The 13528-nt window shown below is 45.2% G+C and overlaps 1 protein-coding gene across 5 annotated transcripts in view; it reads right to left on the bottom strand.

Annotated features, from left to right (window-relative positions):
- Positions 1 to 548: 548 nt before the first annotated feature.
- Positions 549 to 13528, bottom strand: part of LOC105562134 (multidrug resistance protein homolog 49) — a 66527-nt gene continuing 53547 nt past the window's right edge. For all 5 annotated transcript variants that reach the window (XM_012012693.1, XM_012012697.1, XM_012012695.1 and 2 more), the window contains 7 exons: positions 12694 to 12897; positions 11051 to 11402; positions 10744 to 10971; positions 9680 to 10629; positions 6685 to 7086; positions 5976 to 6122; positions 549 to 2087 (listed from right to left, as the gene is read on the bottom strand). In XM_012012693.1, the coding sequence (XP_011868083.1) occupies positions 1884 to 2087; positions 5976 to 6122; positions 6685 to 7086; positions 9680 to 10629; positions 10744 to 10971; positions 11051 to 11402; positions 12694 to 12897 (2487 nt within the window). In that variant the 3' untranslated portion in view covers positions 549 to 1883. The remainder of the gene's footprint in view (positions 2088 to 5975; positions 6123 to 6684; positions 7087 to 9679; positions 10630 to 10743; positions 10972 to 11050; positions 11403 to 12693; positions 12898 to 13528) is intronic.

Below are 13528 nucleotides of genomic sequence, written 5' to 3'. Positions count from 1 at the left end.
TGCGTCTGTTCCTTTTGTGAGGGGACAGCCAAATTTTCTGGCACTCGTCGTGAGATCTCTCTAAAAGTCAATCGGTGGGTTATCACTGAAAACAGTGAAGTCACTGACTTGCAGTTGTAAATGTACCACCGCGATTTCCAGTGTTGCACTTAGAACTGCACGGAAAATATGTAGCTGCCGTAGCTAAGAACTGCACGTGGCAACTAAATTTCGGTTGTGAAATATGGACAGCCGTTACTTAGTTGTGGTGGCTAATATTTTGCTACTACGTTCACTGTATTAGGCGCGACAGCAAACCGTTTGCTGTGCTTAAGAAATGTAAATAAAACACAGAAGAGTTCACGGAAAAAAACATTTAGCTGCTGTAGCTAAAATTTAGTAAAATATGGACAGCTAATATTTTTAGTTGTGATAGCTCAATATTTTGCTACGACAGCAAACCGTTTGCTGTCGTAGCAAAATATTGAGCTATCACAACTAAAAATATTAGCTGTCCATATTTTACTAAGTTTTAGCTACAGCAGCTAAATGTTTTTTTCCGTGTTGGATCGAGTAGATAGACGAAGATCGCGAATAACGCTGATGAAGTTGAAAATTTAAGAGAGATAGAAAAGCGTAATGCAGGTTAGACAACAGAATAACAGGAATACAGCCATTTGCGAAGACCGGTTCGCTCGGCACGAATTACAGTGATGGCAGCAAAATATTTTCAGCAAACTATCATTAGCTACGGCAGCGAAACTATTTTTTTATCTATTTACTGCCTTCAGTGATAATCCACCGATTGACTTTTAGAGAGATGGCTCTCGCGTAAAGATCGCAGAAATTCCACGTGGTGTTCTGCGCGCGCGAAAAAACATCATCACCTGAGAAAACGCTCCGGAGTAACGGCGACGGGGGAGGGGGACGGTAAAGTCTATTACGTCGTCTGCCTTTACGGATAATGCCGCGTCTCGCTGTCTAGAAGGATAAATTGTTACGTGGGTGTACGTGCGAGGTACAATGCCTAATGAAGTAACGTGGCCGCCAGGAGAAGTAACGTGCACGCCTCCGGTAAAAGGACGCCTTTGACGGAGGACTTAAGTCTATCAGCCGCGAAAATATTTTGTATAAAACTATCAGAGAGGAAATGACAAGCGCGAGTAAAATGGTCGTGGAGATGCAGGGGGGGGGGGAAATGGGAGGGAAAGAGGGAAGCGAATATTCGTTATTCGCTTCATCAGCCTTCGTTAGTTGGTGACAATGAGGACTATTTGTCTAAGATCGCGCGCGCACGAATTCAATGAACGGCTATCAGGATGTACGAATTTCGCGGTAACGCTACCGTAATTGTCTCGTGTCGACCCGCGTGAAAAGATGAATGCAGGGCGATAACATTGACGGGATCATTCAGATCGCGTGTCTCACGGGCCGACAGTTAAATTCCAAGAATCCGGATATTAATAGAAGCCCTGATTTTAATTTACGAGTGAATTTACGCCGAAAATAAGTCGCTCGATTCTCGATTAGTGATCTCAATTGCGAACGATGCTCCCTGATGTCGCGCTTGCTGGGGAATTGGCGAAAATAAGCCGCTGAAACCTCCGTAAAGCTACAAGATCCGTCTTCTGTATTAGCGTTCCTTTGGAAGCCGGGCCGTCGCTTGTGTTCCTCGACATCTCGTGGTCGACGAGCCTCTCGGCGGTGGCGGTGGCGGCCACTCGAGTTTCCGCTCTGTGGTCTTCGCGCGGTTTGATTCTCCTCCGCTTTCCAAGCGCTCTCGACCGTCCCCGACTCGGTCCATGCGCCTTCAAGACGCTCGATGCACCGCGACGGCCGGTATCGCGCGAGCGAGAGAGGAAAGAGCGAAGGAATCCGACGCCTCTGGTCCCGCTCCTCCACTACTATTCTATAGAGGACTCCTGGAGAGTGTGTAAGTGAGCGTAGAGACCATCGGCCGCCATCAGGTCGTCGTGGGTGCCCATTTCGGCTACGTTGCCCTTATCAAGCACGCAGATCACGTCGGCGTTCCTTACAGTAGCCAGACGGTGGGCTATGGTGATACACGTTCTACCCTGCATGGCCTTGTCCAGGGCCGCCTGTACGACCTGCACGCAGAAAATGTCGGTTAATGCGATAGGCAGTTTCCCGGGAACAACTGCGACGAGAATGTAAGCGTAAAACGATAACGTTAGGGCGCGCCCTTATTTTATCCGATCATCGTCAAGGATTTCATACGCCTCGACATTATGCGCGGAGATGTTATTCTCAGGATTAACCGAGGGGGAAATCGTTGAGGGCGTTGTGGTGTACAGATTTGCGGCATTACTAGGCATTACTAGGCATTTTTTAGGCATTTGTTTGGGCATTAGGCCTTGCTGGGGCATTATAAAGATAAAATAAGATAAAGTAAGATAAAACAAAATAAAACGAGATAAATAAAATAAGATAATAAGATAAAGTAATGCCTACTGGGCATTAGTGGGCATTGGTGTACAAGATTTTGGTCAACGGTTTCCCCCTCGGGATTTATTAAAGAATTGTTCTCAGCAGTCGTTCTGAAAAATCTTCTATTCCACTTTTCTGCGAATCAGGTTAACTTTAATCCTTAGCTTAGTTCACTCTTTGTCTCCTTCCAAGGGAAACAATTAGAAAGAGACGAAAAGTGAGCGAAGCTAATGTTAAACGTTACGCGACGTTTCGGTGCAACCGGGCCTTAGCATCGAGGTGTACCCGCGGGAAACGAATCGCTTCGGTATAATTCGTATCGTTGCTGTATCCTTTGAAAAGGATCCGCGCTCGCAAACGGAGAATTATCTCCCCTTGCGGAATTGATGTCTCTAACGCGGTATAAAAAATTATTCACCGCTTGCGCAATTCATTTTTTAAACGGTATGATACAAATATTAACTTTCGGTATCGCGCGTTGCATATGTATGACATCGATCCATTACGCAAAGCGTGGGCCGTGCCGTGGCACCTGGATGGCGCGCGGAAGTGTTAAAAACAAATTAACGTTAATAATACAACGTCGCGCGTGCGTTCCTCCTTGCGCGTGCTCCCCGGGTGTAAATTATTCAGCACATCTTCCCAAAACTAATCCCGTAAACGCCCGAGTAATTAGCGCGAGCGGCCGTGTTAATGCGAAACACAGTTTAAATCAGTGGAGCGATTCAGGCGCGACGCTGTACACGGGCTAATCGAACGTAAGCACTTTCCCGCTTTCGTTTTACGAGACTCGACGACAAAAGGAGAAATGAGAGTGAGAGAGAAAGAGAGACAGAGACAGAGACACAGAGAGAGAGAGAGAAAGAGAGAAAGGGAGGATGAGAGATAGAAAGAGGGTCGATGCGGAAACAATATTGCCGCGAAATTCATTTGGCCGCGACGAGTCGTTTCCCGACAGGGGTGCAACAACCGCTTGCTCGTAAAGCCGAGCATTTCCGATTGTTAGCGCCGATAATACCCGGCAATGGCAGTCGGTTCGTCCGGTAACTCGACATCGAGAGTGAGGGATCGAGGAAGGGGAAAACGAGAGAAGGAGAGCACGAAAAAAAAATATATATCTCACTGTCGAGACCTACGGACTGTTTGACGGATTATCGCGTGCCGCGATAATCCTTTTTTTTCTTTTTTTTTTAATGGAATTGCTTTGCGCTCGGGAATGGAAGGATGTGATTGCGCGGCTGTGCAATTTGGGCCGCCCCTGCGTCAGAGAGCTGATGCCGGAAGTATCGCCGGGTTTTAATCGAACACGCTGGAATTATCATACAAAACGCGTGTTCGATACACAGCCGCGTAACACGCGGCGAACACGGGCATTATTTCGCGACGCGCGCTCTTTGACTCGTGACTCTCCGCCTGTATTTTTCGCCTAAATCCACCCGGGTCTCGTTAATATTCATCCCGCCGCGCCGCACACTCATCGCGCGACAGTTTAGATCACCGTGAAATCGCCGCGCAGCCGACGGCCCGCCGCGGAGCGGCCGCCGTATAAATACTCAGATATTTATTATCCGACCTCGCCGACTATCGCGCCCGTTATTGCTTATCGGAAATAGTTCCGTTTACAGCACAGTTCCGCGGCACGTTTGTTTCGGCGACCGCTCTCTCGCTGTTTATCTCTCTCGTTAAAAATACGGAGCCTGGATCGCGCGCAAGAAATTAATCAAGCACCGTAACATACTCTCCAAAAGTCAGTGCAAGTGCATTGTCGCCGAAAGAAAAGAACAGTTACGAGTACACCCAGAAAAAAAGTTTGTTTTAAACGAAACAAATTTATTTGAATTTTGACCTGGACTTTTATTTAGTTTCAAAGAAGTGATTTCTTTATTTCAACCAAAATTTTTATTGAGACTAGAATTTCTCAAATGTTTCAGTGGAAGTAAATAAAAAATGAGTTGACTCAAAAAAACATGATTTCAACCCATCTCCTTTGTTTAATCTAACTAAATATTTTTTCTGAGCGTATAGGAATAATTCAGTGCTGTAACTTCTAACTGTGAATCGGCGAATATTCGCTGTTTTCAGTGAAAATGCACCGATTGACTTTTAGAGAGTATATTTACAATTTCTCTAATCTCCGAGATCATCTCCGCCCTTGCAACTTGAAATGAGACAATTTTCAGTGAAATAAACATTATATGCCACAAATAAATTTTCGAAGACTTTTTCTCTCAGTGTAGTTGATCGTGAGACGAGCCTTGAAAATAAAATTTAGATTTTCTCGCAAGGTCTGTCCATCCCAATCGTACTTTTCGCGTTGCGTTGTTCGTTCCCGTCCTCGTACAAAACATGAATATACACTTGTTTCGCGCAGAGTAAAGGAAAACGTAGCTAAAATGGATTGACCTAAAAACTCGATGCTGACTCGGGGTTAATGCAACGTACGGGCGAATGGAATAAAAAAAGGAGGAAGCACCGCGTGCACAGGCGCTATCTTCCCGTCGACTGAAACAGTCGGCTGAAATTTCGCGCGGCGAGAGTGCAACGGACGCTCTTAACAACTGTATAGCAGCGGCATTATGAAGTATACGCGATTCCGCCGGTGAAATCCGCCGAAGGAGATGACACCCGCGGGAGACATGCGGCCGAATCAAACCTCCGTCGCCACCGTCACTTCCGGGGACCATTAACTCGATCGCCCGTCGCTGGCCGGCCCTTCGCGAGAACGATAACGACCCCGTGCCCTTCGGAAAATTTTCAATTCGGACTTCCAATCTCGCCGCGTCGATCTCGTCATTCGACGGCCCGCGACGTGATTTCAGCGCCGAAGTGCAATCTCGGGGATTATGATACACCGTTAATCGAGAAATCGTAACGCCGCTGCACCGTGCAAAAAGTGCGAACACTGCGCGAGTGGACATTGTTCCGGTCTGAGAATCGCGCGCAGAACGTTCTGCGCGATTAACGAGCTATACTTCCTGCAAATGTTACGCAACGAGTCACGGACGCGTTTTGTTGTACATGCAATCTTTGCCGTCGGCTCTTACTTTACATTGCCGAGGCACTGTTCGTTCTCGGGAAAAAAGCCTATTTTCTAACAATTGTTGAACAGTCACTGATTTACAGTTATAAGTAGAGGAAAGTTTCCTGTTATAAGATAGTCTTGTAATATGGGATAGCGGAGTTGCTGCTAAATTAATAGACACCATTTGTTGGCCCTACCATGAATTTATTGCCCTTGAAGTGAAATCTGTTTCGTGGAAAACTGATCGTTAAATCGTGTAATCGTTGCGAATAAAGATTCGAATTTGGAAACCTACTATCTCACATTAGAATCCTAGAATCATTTTATTCTCATAGTAGAGAACATTCCTCTGTACCACTGCGATTTCCAGTGGTACACTTATAACTGCAAATCAGTGAGTATTCACTGTTTTCAGTGTTAATCCACTGATTATCTTGTAGAGAATGTAGAGAGTAAGGAAAGGGGAAAAATCACCGTTAAAAATTACTCGCGAGTAACTTCAGGAGACCAGCGTGATGCTTCTTACCTTCTCGCTTTGAGTATCGAGGGCCGAAGTGGCCTCGTCCAACAGCAAGACTCGAGGATTTCTCAATAGCGCACGTGCGATCGCTATTCGCTGCTTCTGCCCACCGCTCAGCTGAGTGCCCTTTGATCCCAACCTTGTGTCGTAACCCTAAATAAGCAGAAAGAACTGTATTTAATCGCGCGAAAGGAAGGAATAGCTACACGCAGTATTAATAATATAACATTAATATTATAATGTTGACACATTAATCCTCCCCCATAATTGTCGTATTTTATTCTCCATTTTTCTTGGAATAATTGCAACTCAGAAAAGTTCAATTTTACACCGAGAAAAATGTCCGACTAAATATAACCGGATAATTCAATTACACAATAACAAACGGAATTAAATTGTATATTCGTCGAAAAATATGATTGGTTTTTCGATCAAATTTCACCGGTAACTGCATTTCATCGGATAAATTGCATCGGATGTGTCCATAATTTAATCGGAAAACGTAATCGGAAAAATTACCCACCGGAATTACACACACTATTTAATTGGTTTACCCGACGAAAATTTTTCTCAGTGCACTGACTGACGTTTAGAGAGTAACGTAAAATGAAAGACTCGCGCGTTCCTCCCATTTTTTTTTCTTTTCCTCAAATCTACTCCGGACTTTTCGCCGCGCAAAAAGTCATACGCGGACATTGTAACACCGCCAACTAACCAGTGGTAGCGAAGTGACGAATGTATGGATGTTCGACATTTTGGCGGCCTCGATGATCTCGTCCATGGCCGCCTCTCGGCTGTTGTCGCCGTAAGCGATGTTCTCCGCGATCGTTTTGTCGAAGAGCACCGGCTCCTGCCCCACGACGCCGAGCTGCGACCTGAGCGTGGCCAGCGAGACCGAGGCGATGTCACGTCGATCCAGTGTCACGGTGCCGGAGATCGGATCGTAGAGCCGCTGCAGCAGCTGAATACAGGTGGATTTCCCGCAGCCGCTCTGACCCACGAGAGCCACCATCTGGCCCGGCTTCACGATTAGGTTCAGCCCTTTGAGCACCGGCATCTCCGGCCGCGTCGGATAATGGAAGTCGAGCTTCGAGTATTGTATCAAGCCGTCTGCCTTCTGCGGGGCAAAAACACAAAGCGACTCGTTAGCCGGGAGATGATTCGAGATTCGCGTTAATCCCGCAATTTACGCGTCGCTTGTCCTCTCCAGGTCCCGCGATATGGAAAGCAAAGGGGGCGCGGAGGAGTTTGTTTCATTTTTTCATTCATTCACTCGTGAAGGGACAGTTATATCGGACGGTCGATCGACTGAGTCATGATTTGGAGATGCTTAACGCGAGTGTCGCGCTTTATTTAATTTACGCCAAGTATTCTCAGGTACTCGACGAAACAAATTTCGCGTCTTGAGCGTAATTAACGAGACGTCGCTCGGAGCGGTGCTATCAAACAGTCGTAAATTTCCAACGGATGTAATATCATTTGCACAGGCGTTTCGACTTGCGCGCGGGCGCGTGTGTAAACACGATACATCGTAAACGAAACAGAAAACCGCGTTTCGATGCGAAGATTAAACATGCATCCGGCAATCAGCGATGTTTACGGCAAGGCGTCGCCCGGTAATCATCGGATTAATTTGCGCGAATCGTCAAAACTGTTAGCAATCCCGCGCGCCCCATGCAACACAGTTACGTAAGCAGTTTGTCGAGCGCATTATAAATTATGTGGCTCCGTTAGAGATCCCGTTAATAATCCCCGTTAATAATTCATTAAATAATGGAGTACTATTTGGCGTGTAATACGTGATAAATCTTGCATCACTCTGATTTTGCGTCTTGTGACGAGATAAAAGCGTGATTAAAGAAGTTATTTCGTAAAATCAAGCATGTAAGAATTGTTTCAAATTTTTACAGTTTATTCTTCGCATTAATACGTGCAAAATAAGACTAATTAAATTAAAATTTACCGTCTCAAAGTTCTAAAAAAAAATGTTAAAGTTTTAACAATAGTGAGCTAAAATAAGGGCGATAAGAGCCATTGACAAATTTTTAATACGATATTTAAAGGTGCTTTTACATAGATGGAAATGAACAAAAGCACACCAATTTGTATTTTGAGTGTTAAATATCGACAAATTTAATTAACGTCAGACGTTTCGGTTACTAAAGGTAGTCCTTTTCAATGACAGTTTTTCAATACATGAAGAAAAAATGTTTTAACCACAAATTTATCGCATCTGTCACCGAGGTTTTTTTGCTATTGAAAAGGGTTACCTTTAGTAACCGAAACGTCTGACGTTAATTAAATTTGTCGATATTTACCACCCAAAATACACATTGGTGTGTTCTTGTTCATTTCCATCTATGTAAAAGCACCTTTAAATATCGTATTAAAAATTTGTCAAAGGCTCTTATCGCCCTTATCTTAACTCACTATTGTTCTTACACGAAGCCTTCATTAACATAACTGTTAAAGTTTGCTATGTTACACGAAATATTACGTGTAAAACACGTTAAAAATATTATTACACGTAACAATATAATTCGTTGTAATATTATTACACGTGAAATATTATTTACACATTTTATTATGGTAAAATATTAACATTTGCATTTGCAAACATAAATAATGGCACAATTTTTTTAAAGCTTAACGGTGAGTGAGATTCGTGTGAGAAACAAATATGTTATGAAGTAAAATAGAACGAATAACTGGGAAAAAAATCAAAATTATTTACCGTTCCGTTTCAACAATATAAACAATTAAATCTGAAAAATGGGAAGAATTGTGTAGTAGACATGAGTGTAGTGTAAGAGATGCCGCAACAGCGTTTCAAACTAGAATCTTTGGAATCTATTTTATATTGTGTATTAATCGCAAGGGTATTCTTTAGAATAATATTGCATCAAGATATATCATTGTAACAATTGAGTGCTGGTTCCTGTCTGGAAGGAACTTTTGAGCATTACTGTCGCGAAACAACTACCTTAGATGCGCTTTTACAAAAATTTCAACGAGTCGTAAAACAGGAGGCATCTCCGTGAAACAGACTGACCCGAGATAATGTTGTGCTTCGGAATTATCTTCAACGTGCAAAACGACTTTTTCCTTTGTTTTTTTGTATAACATGAAATATCCAAAGAGTCTTTCGCTCTTAATTCGATTAATTTTAATTAGTTTAATTATATATCTCTGGGGGGGGGGGAGGGAACTCATTTACTTCATTTACAAGGGAAATTAGGGCCCGTAAATGTAACACGCAAATCACGTCGGCGTACAGTGACACTCGGCACGTGCGTTAAAACAAATCACTAAGGCTAATAATTTTACGATTCAGTAGCCAATTTAAATGCTGTGTTCAGTGTCGCGAAAATTTCGATTAACTTCGTAAGAGATTAATTAAAAGTTAAAACTAATTATACGCACGTCCTCCTCTTTATCGCTGCACGTTCTTTGGCGAATTTTCCATTCTCTCGCGAAAATTAAATCGCACATCTTTCCATTCATTATTATTATTCAACATTAAACATGTCGGCGACCGCTCAAAGTCAGCTGCAATTTGTATTTCGCAAATATTATGTATTTAATGGCCGCCGCTAAATGTATACGCGCAACGAAGAGAAAGTCCACAGCGCCAGAAACACGTTGTGTACGCGCGGTTTACGCGAGCCGAGTTTACGCGCCGAATATGCAAGATATGAAAGCGAGCTCACCCAGTCTAGGTCCTTTCCCTCTGATCCCGGTGGCGAAGCGATTTCTGGAACTCTGTCGAACAGCTTGAAGATTTTGCCGGCCGAGATCTTGGCCGTGTTGAAATTCGGCGCAAAGGCCAGCGCCTGCCCGAGCATCCACGAGCCGAAGATCAACGCTTCCGACACCTTGATGACTTTCTCGTAACTCAGTCCCTCCCTGGCCACCAGGTAACCGCCGTAATAGAGACTGATGGCGTAACCGAACATTGGCACGGTCTGACCACACGAGTACACTATTCCTCTCAGCCTGCTCCTGATTCTGATCGCGCGGGCGACGAGGTCCAGTTCCACGCAGTACCTCTTGAAGAAGACGTCCTCCTTGTTGAGACTGGCGACCGTACGTATGTGGGTTATCGCCTCGACGGCCACCCGGGTGGCTGACTCCATCTTCTTCTTTTCCTGCATACCCTGGCCGCCCATGACTCGCGCCTCGAAGAACACCGCGCCGAGCACCAGCGGGATCGACACCACCGAGACCAGCGTCATCTTCCAGGTGTAGTACATGGATATACCGATCCCGATCACGAGGGTCGAGAAGGCCTGCAGCATCGAGCCGACGCGAGTCCCGGTCGCGCCCTGGACGGCCGCGGCGTCCGACGAGAGCCTCGCGCAGAGCGCACCCACGCTGTTCTTGTCCTCGTCGTACCAGCCCATCTCTTGCTTCAGCATCGCGTTGAACGCCATCTTCCTTAGTCGCGTCGTCATACGCACGCCGGACAGGCCGAACATGTGCATCTGTAGGAAGGTGCCGGTGCCTGTGATCAAGCCGACGACGATGAAGAGTATCGAGAGGTGAATGGTCTCCCTCATGACTTGCTCGTTGTCGGGAAGATTCAGTATGTAGTAGATGTCGCCGAATAGTATAGCGAAGGCTGGGAAGGAAGCGCCTACTATCGCCGCCGCGATACACCCTGCAAGAATCGTATAGACCGTACAGACCCAGGCATTAATGAATAAGACTGTACGCGATCTTACGAAGCCTGAGCTTCAATTGTCAACGGATTCTCGTTAGCTAGAAAAATTACCGATCAAATTCAACGGCCATTCCGGCTTGTTCAATCCGAATATCCTCATCATAGGCGCGTCGTAAGGTTTGTCGTACTCGTCCAGTTCCTCCTCTACCGAGGACTCGGATCTCGCGAGGGAGAGTCGATGGGAGTGTGCGGATAACGTGGAGAATTGTTTGTTCAACGGCGGGTTTATCTTCACCTTCGGGGACACCATGCTCTTGGCAGCGGCCCTCGTGACCTTGTCTGTACAGCGGCAAATAAAATTAATCGTGTACGTTCATGGATACATCGACACGCGTGACATAAGCGATCCGAAGCGCACCTTTAGCCAAGGCTTCCGCGTTTGCGGAATGCAGCCCGTAATAATGATTTTTGAGCGCCATTAATTCCTCGTGGGTCCCTTGCTCGACGACGAGTCCATCCTTAATAAACACGATCCTGTCGACGTTGGTGATAGTCGAGAGTCTATGGCTGACTATAATCGTCGTTCTTCCCTTCGCTGCCGCGTCAAGGGCTCTCTGCACGGTCGCCTCGCTGTGAACGTCCAGCGCAGACGTCGCCTCGTCCAGCAGAAGAATCGCCGGATTTCTCGCCAGCGCGCGTGCGATGGCGATTCTCTGCTTTTGTCCGCCCGACATCTGAGAGCCTCTCTCGCCCACTGGACTATCGTATCCCTGAATGCACAAGCCGGCCCGGTTTCATTGTCCCGATCCTCGTGCGCGAATTGACATTAGGATGCGACATCGCGGAACGTGCGCGTCTCAAAAGAGATAAGTTTTCGGAATCGATAGAAAACCCCCGGATCGTCTATTGTTACATTCTATTATACATTCTCTTGCATTGGAACATTGAATTCGAATTATGCATTATATATGAGAAAAGATTTTCGCACATAAAAAATACTAACGGCATCTTGGCGATTTAATTTTATCATAAGATATTGCCACGCTTCTGTTTTTCCTGCTGCAATGTCTTTATAAAGCAATATATAATAGAAACTGCAAATCAGTGACTGTTCACTGTTTTCAGTGATAATTTACGGATCCATTTTTAGAGAGTGCATGTACGTTCAACGCGACGACGCTGTCTAGAAATATTATCGCGGCGATCAATTACGTTTCCGATGGATTTGCACACCGAGCTGCCCGCGCGGATCTCACTTTTTCAACAATAGGGAAGCTGCACGGTTAAATTGTAGCACGTGCGCGCACGGGATAAGCGCGGAATGTGTGTGTGCAAACGCGGACGGCGATGCAACGGGACTATCGCGAGTATCGAATTCATCTACCGATAATCCGCTAATAAACGCCTAATCGTTGACACAGGCGTAATCTCGGATAATGTTATTTGCTCCGCGCACGGTTTAACACGCGTGTTTTATCGCCTGTTTGCGCGCGGACTGCCAGGCACACCTGAGACTATTGTTAACACATCGCAACGCGCGCTGACAACGGTTATATCGAGTCGGAGAGTTATTCGGGAAAATTATATTGAAAAATCTCTCCCGTTACCTTCATTCGTTTACCTCCAATTACGCTCGCTCAACTTTAAAAACTCCCACGTGTTCAACGAGATTTCGATTAGCTTCGCGCAGTTTGTCATAAAATTTTGCAACGCCGTTAAAATCAAAGTGTCCTCAAGTGCCTTCAAGTTCGAGTCATCGCGTACAATTTTGAAAAACAGTTATCGTTATTGGTGATTACGTTCGTTCCACTATCGGTTCAACATATTCCAAGTGAACGCGCCGAAGAGTTTCGGTAGAAGAGACAATGTCGAACGTATACAATATCTTCGTTTGATTTTCAATCGAGTGACAGCGCCGACGTATCCGCCGGCTCTGTGACTTCCCGATGGAGCTGGCTGAATCAATCGAACTCTCGCGTCGAAGCACGACCGGGAGGAAGCTATAATTCCGGACGAGTAAAGGGCGCGGCTGGAATACGAGAAAAGGGCGGCGGTGCTCACCTCCGGCAGTTTGCTGATGAAGTCATGAGCGTTCGCTTCCTTCGCGGCTTTGATCATCTCCTCCTCGGTAATGCTGTCATTTCCGTAACGGATGTTCTCGCGTATCGTCGTGTCAAAGAGTACCGGCTCCTGACCGACCAAGCCGATGTGCGAGCGCAGCCATTGAACGTTCAACGTCGACACGTCGACCCCGTCCAGCAGGACCTGCACGGGAAAATATGACAACTTTTGGAAATCGCTCCCCTGTCTCCGTGTACCTACGCGTATGCCGAGCTGACGTTCCGCGCGAGGCGAACGTCTTATAAGTTAGCGGGGCGAAATAAGTTGCCAACCAAGGAGCCAACTCCAATTAATATTTTCATTTGTCGCTCATTTGTTGTTAAAAAGTTACCAAAGTAAACGGTTTCTCTTTATAAAATGATGTTTCGTTGAAAAAAGATTGAATTATCGGAGCAATATATATGTTTCATATCTATTTAATATTTAGTTTATGTAATGCACAATGATACATACTGAAAACTCACCCGAAATTAAGAGCAAAGAACGAGAATTGATATAAAATAAAATAAAAATGTATATAACAACGAAATTTTAACAGCCGTATTATAAAATTCTGTTGCTAATTTGTTGCTCTCGGAAAATATTAATTAGAATTGGTTCAGCTTATTCTGTAAGTTTCTCTAAAAAGAAAATAGCGTTCCGCTGAAGAAAGACCAAGACCAGCGAAACAATACATATACATCAACAGAATTGTAATACCAGTGCCATAAGAATTGGTTACCTTGTTGCTCTCGAAATATATTAATTAGAATCAATTATGCTCACTTTATTCCGC

The sequence above is a fragment of the Vollenhovia emeryi genome, unplaced genomic scaffold (genome assembly GCF_000949405.1).
Source record: "Vollenhovia emeryi isolate VEMERY1.0 unplaced genomic scaffold, V.emery_V1.0 DF939194.1, whole genome shotgun sequence".
Taxonomy (NCBI): domain Eukaryota; kingdom Metazoa; phylum Arthropoda; class Insecta; order Hymenoptera; family Formicidae; genus Vollenhovia; species Vollenhovia emeryi.
Note: the sequence above shows the minus strand (reverse complement) of the source record. Positions and strands in the feature narration are given on the sequence as shown.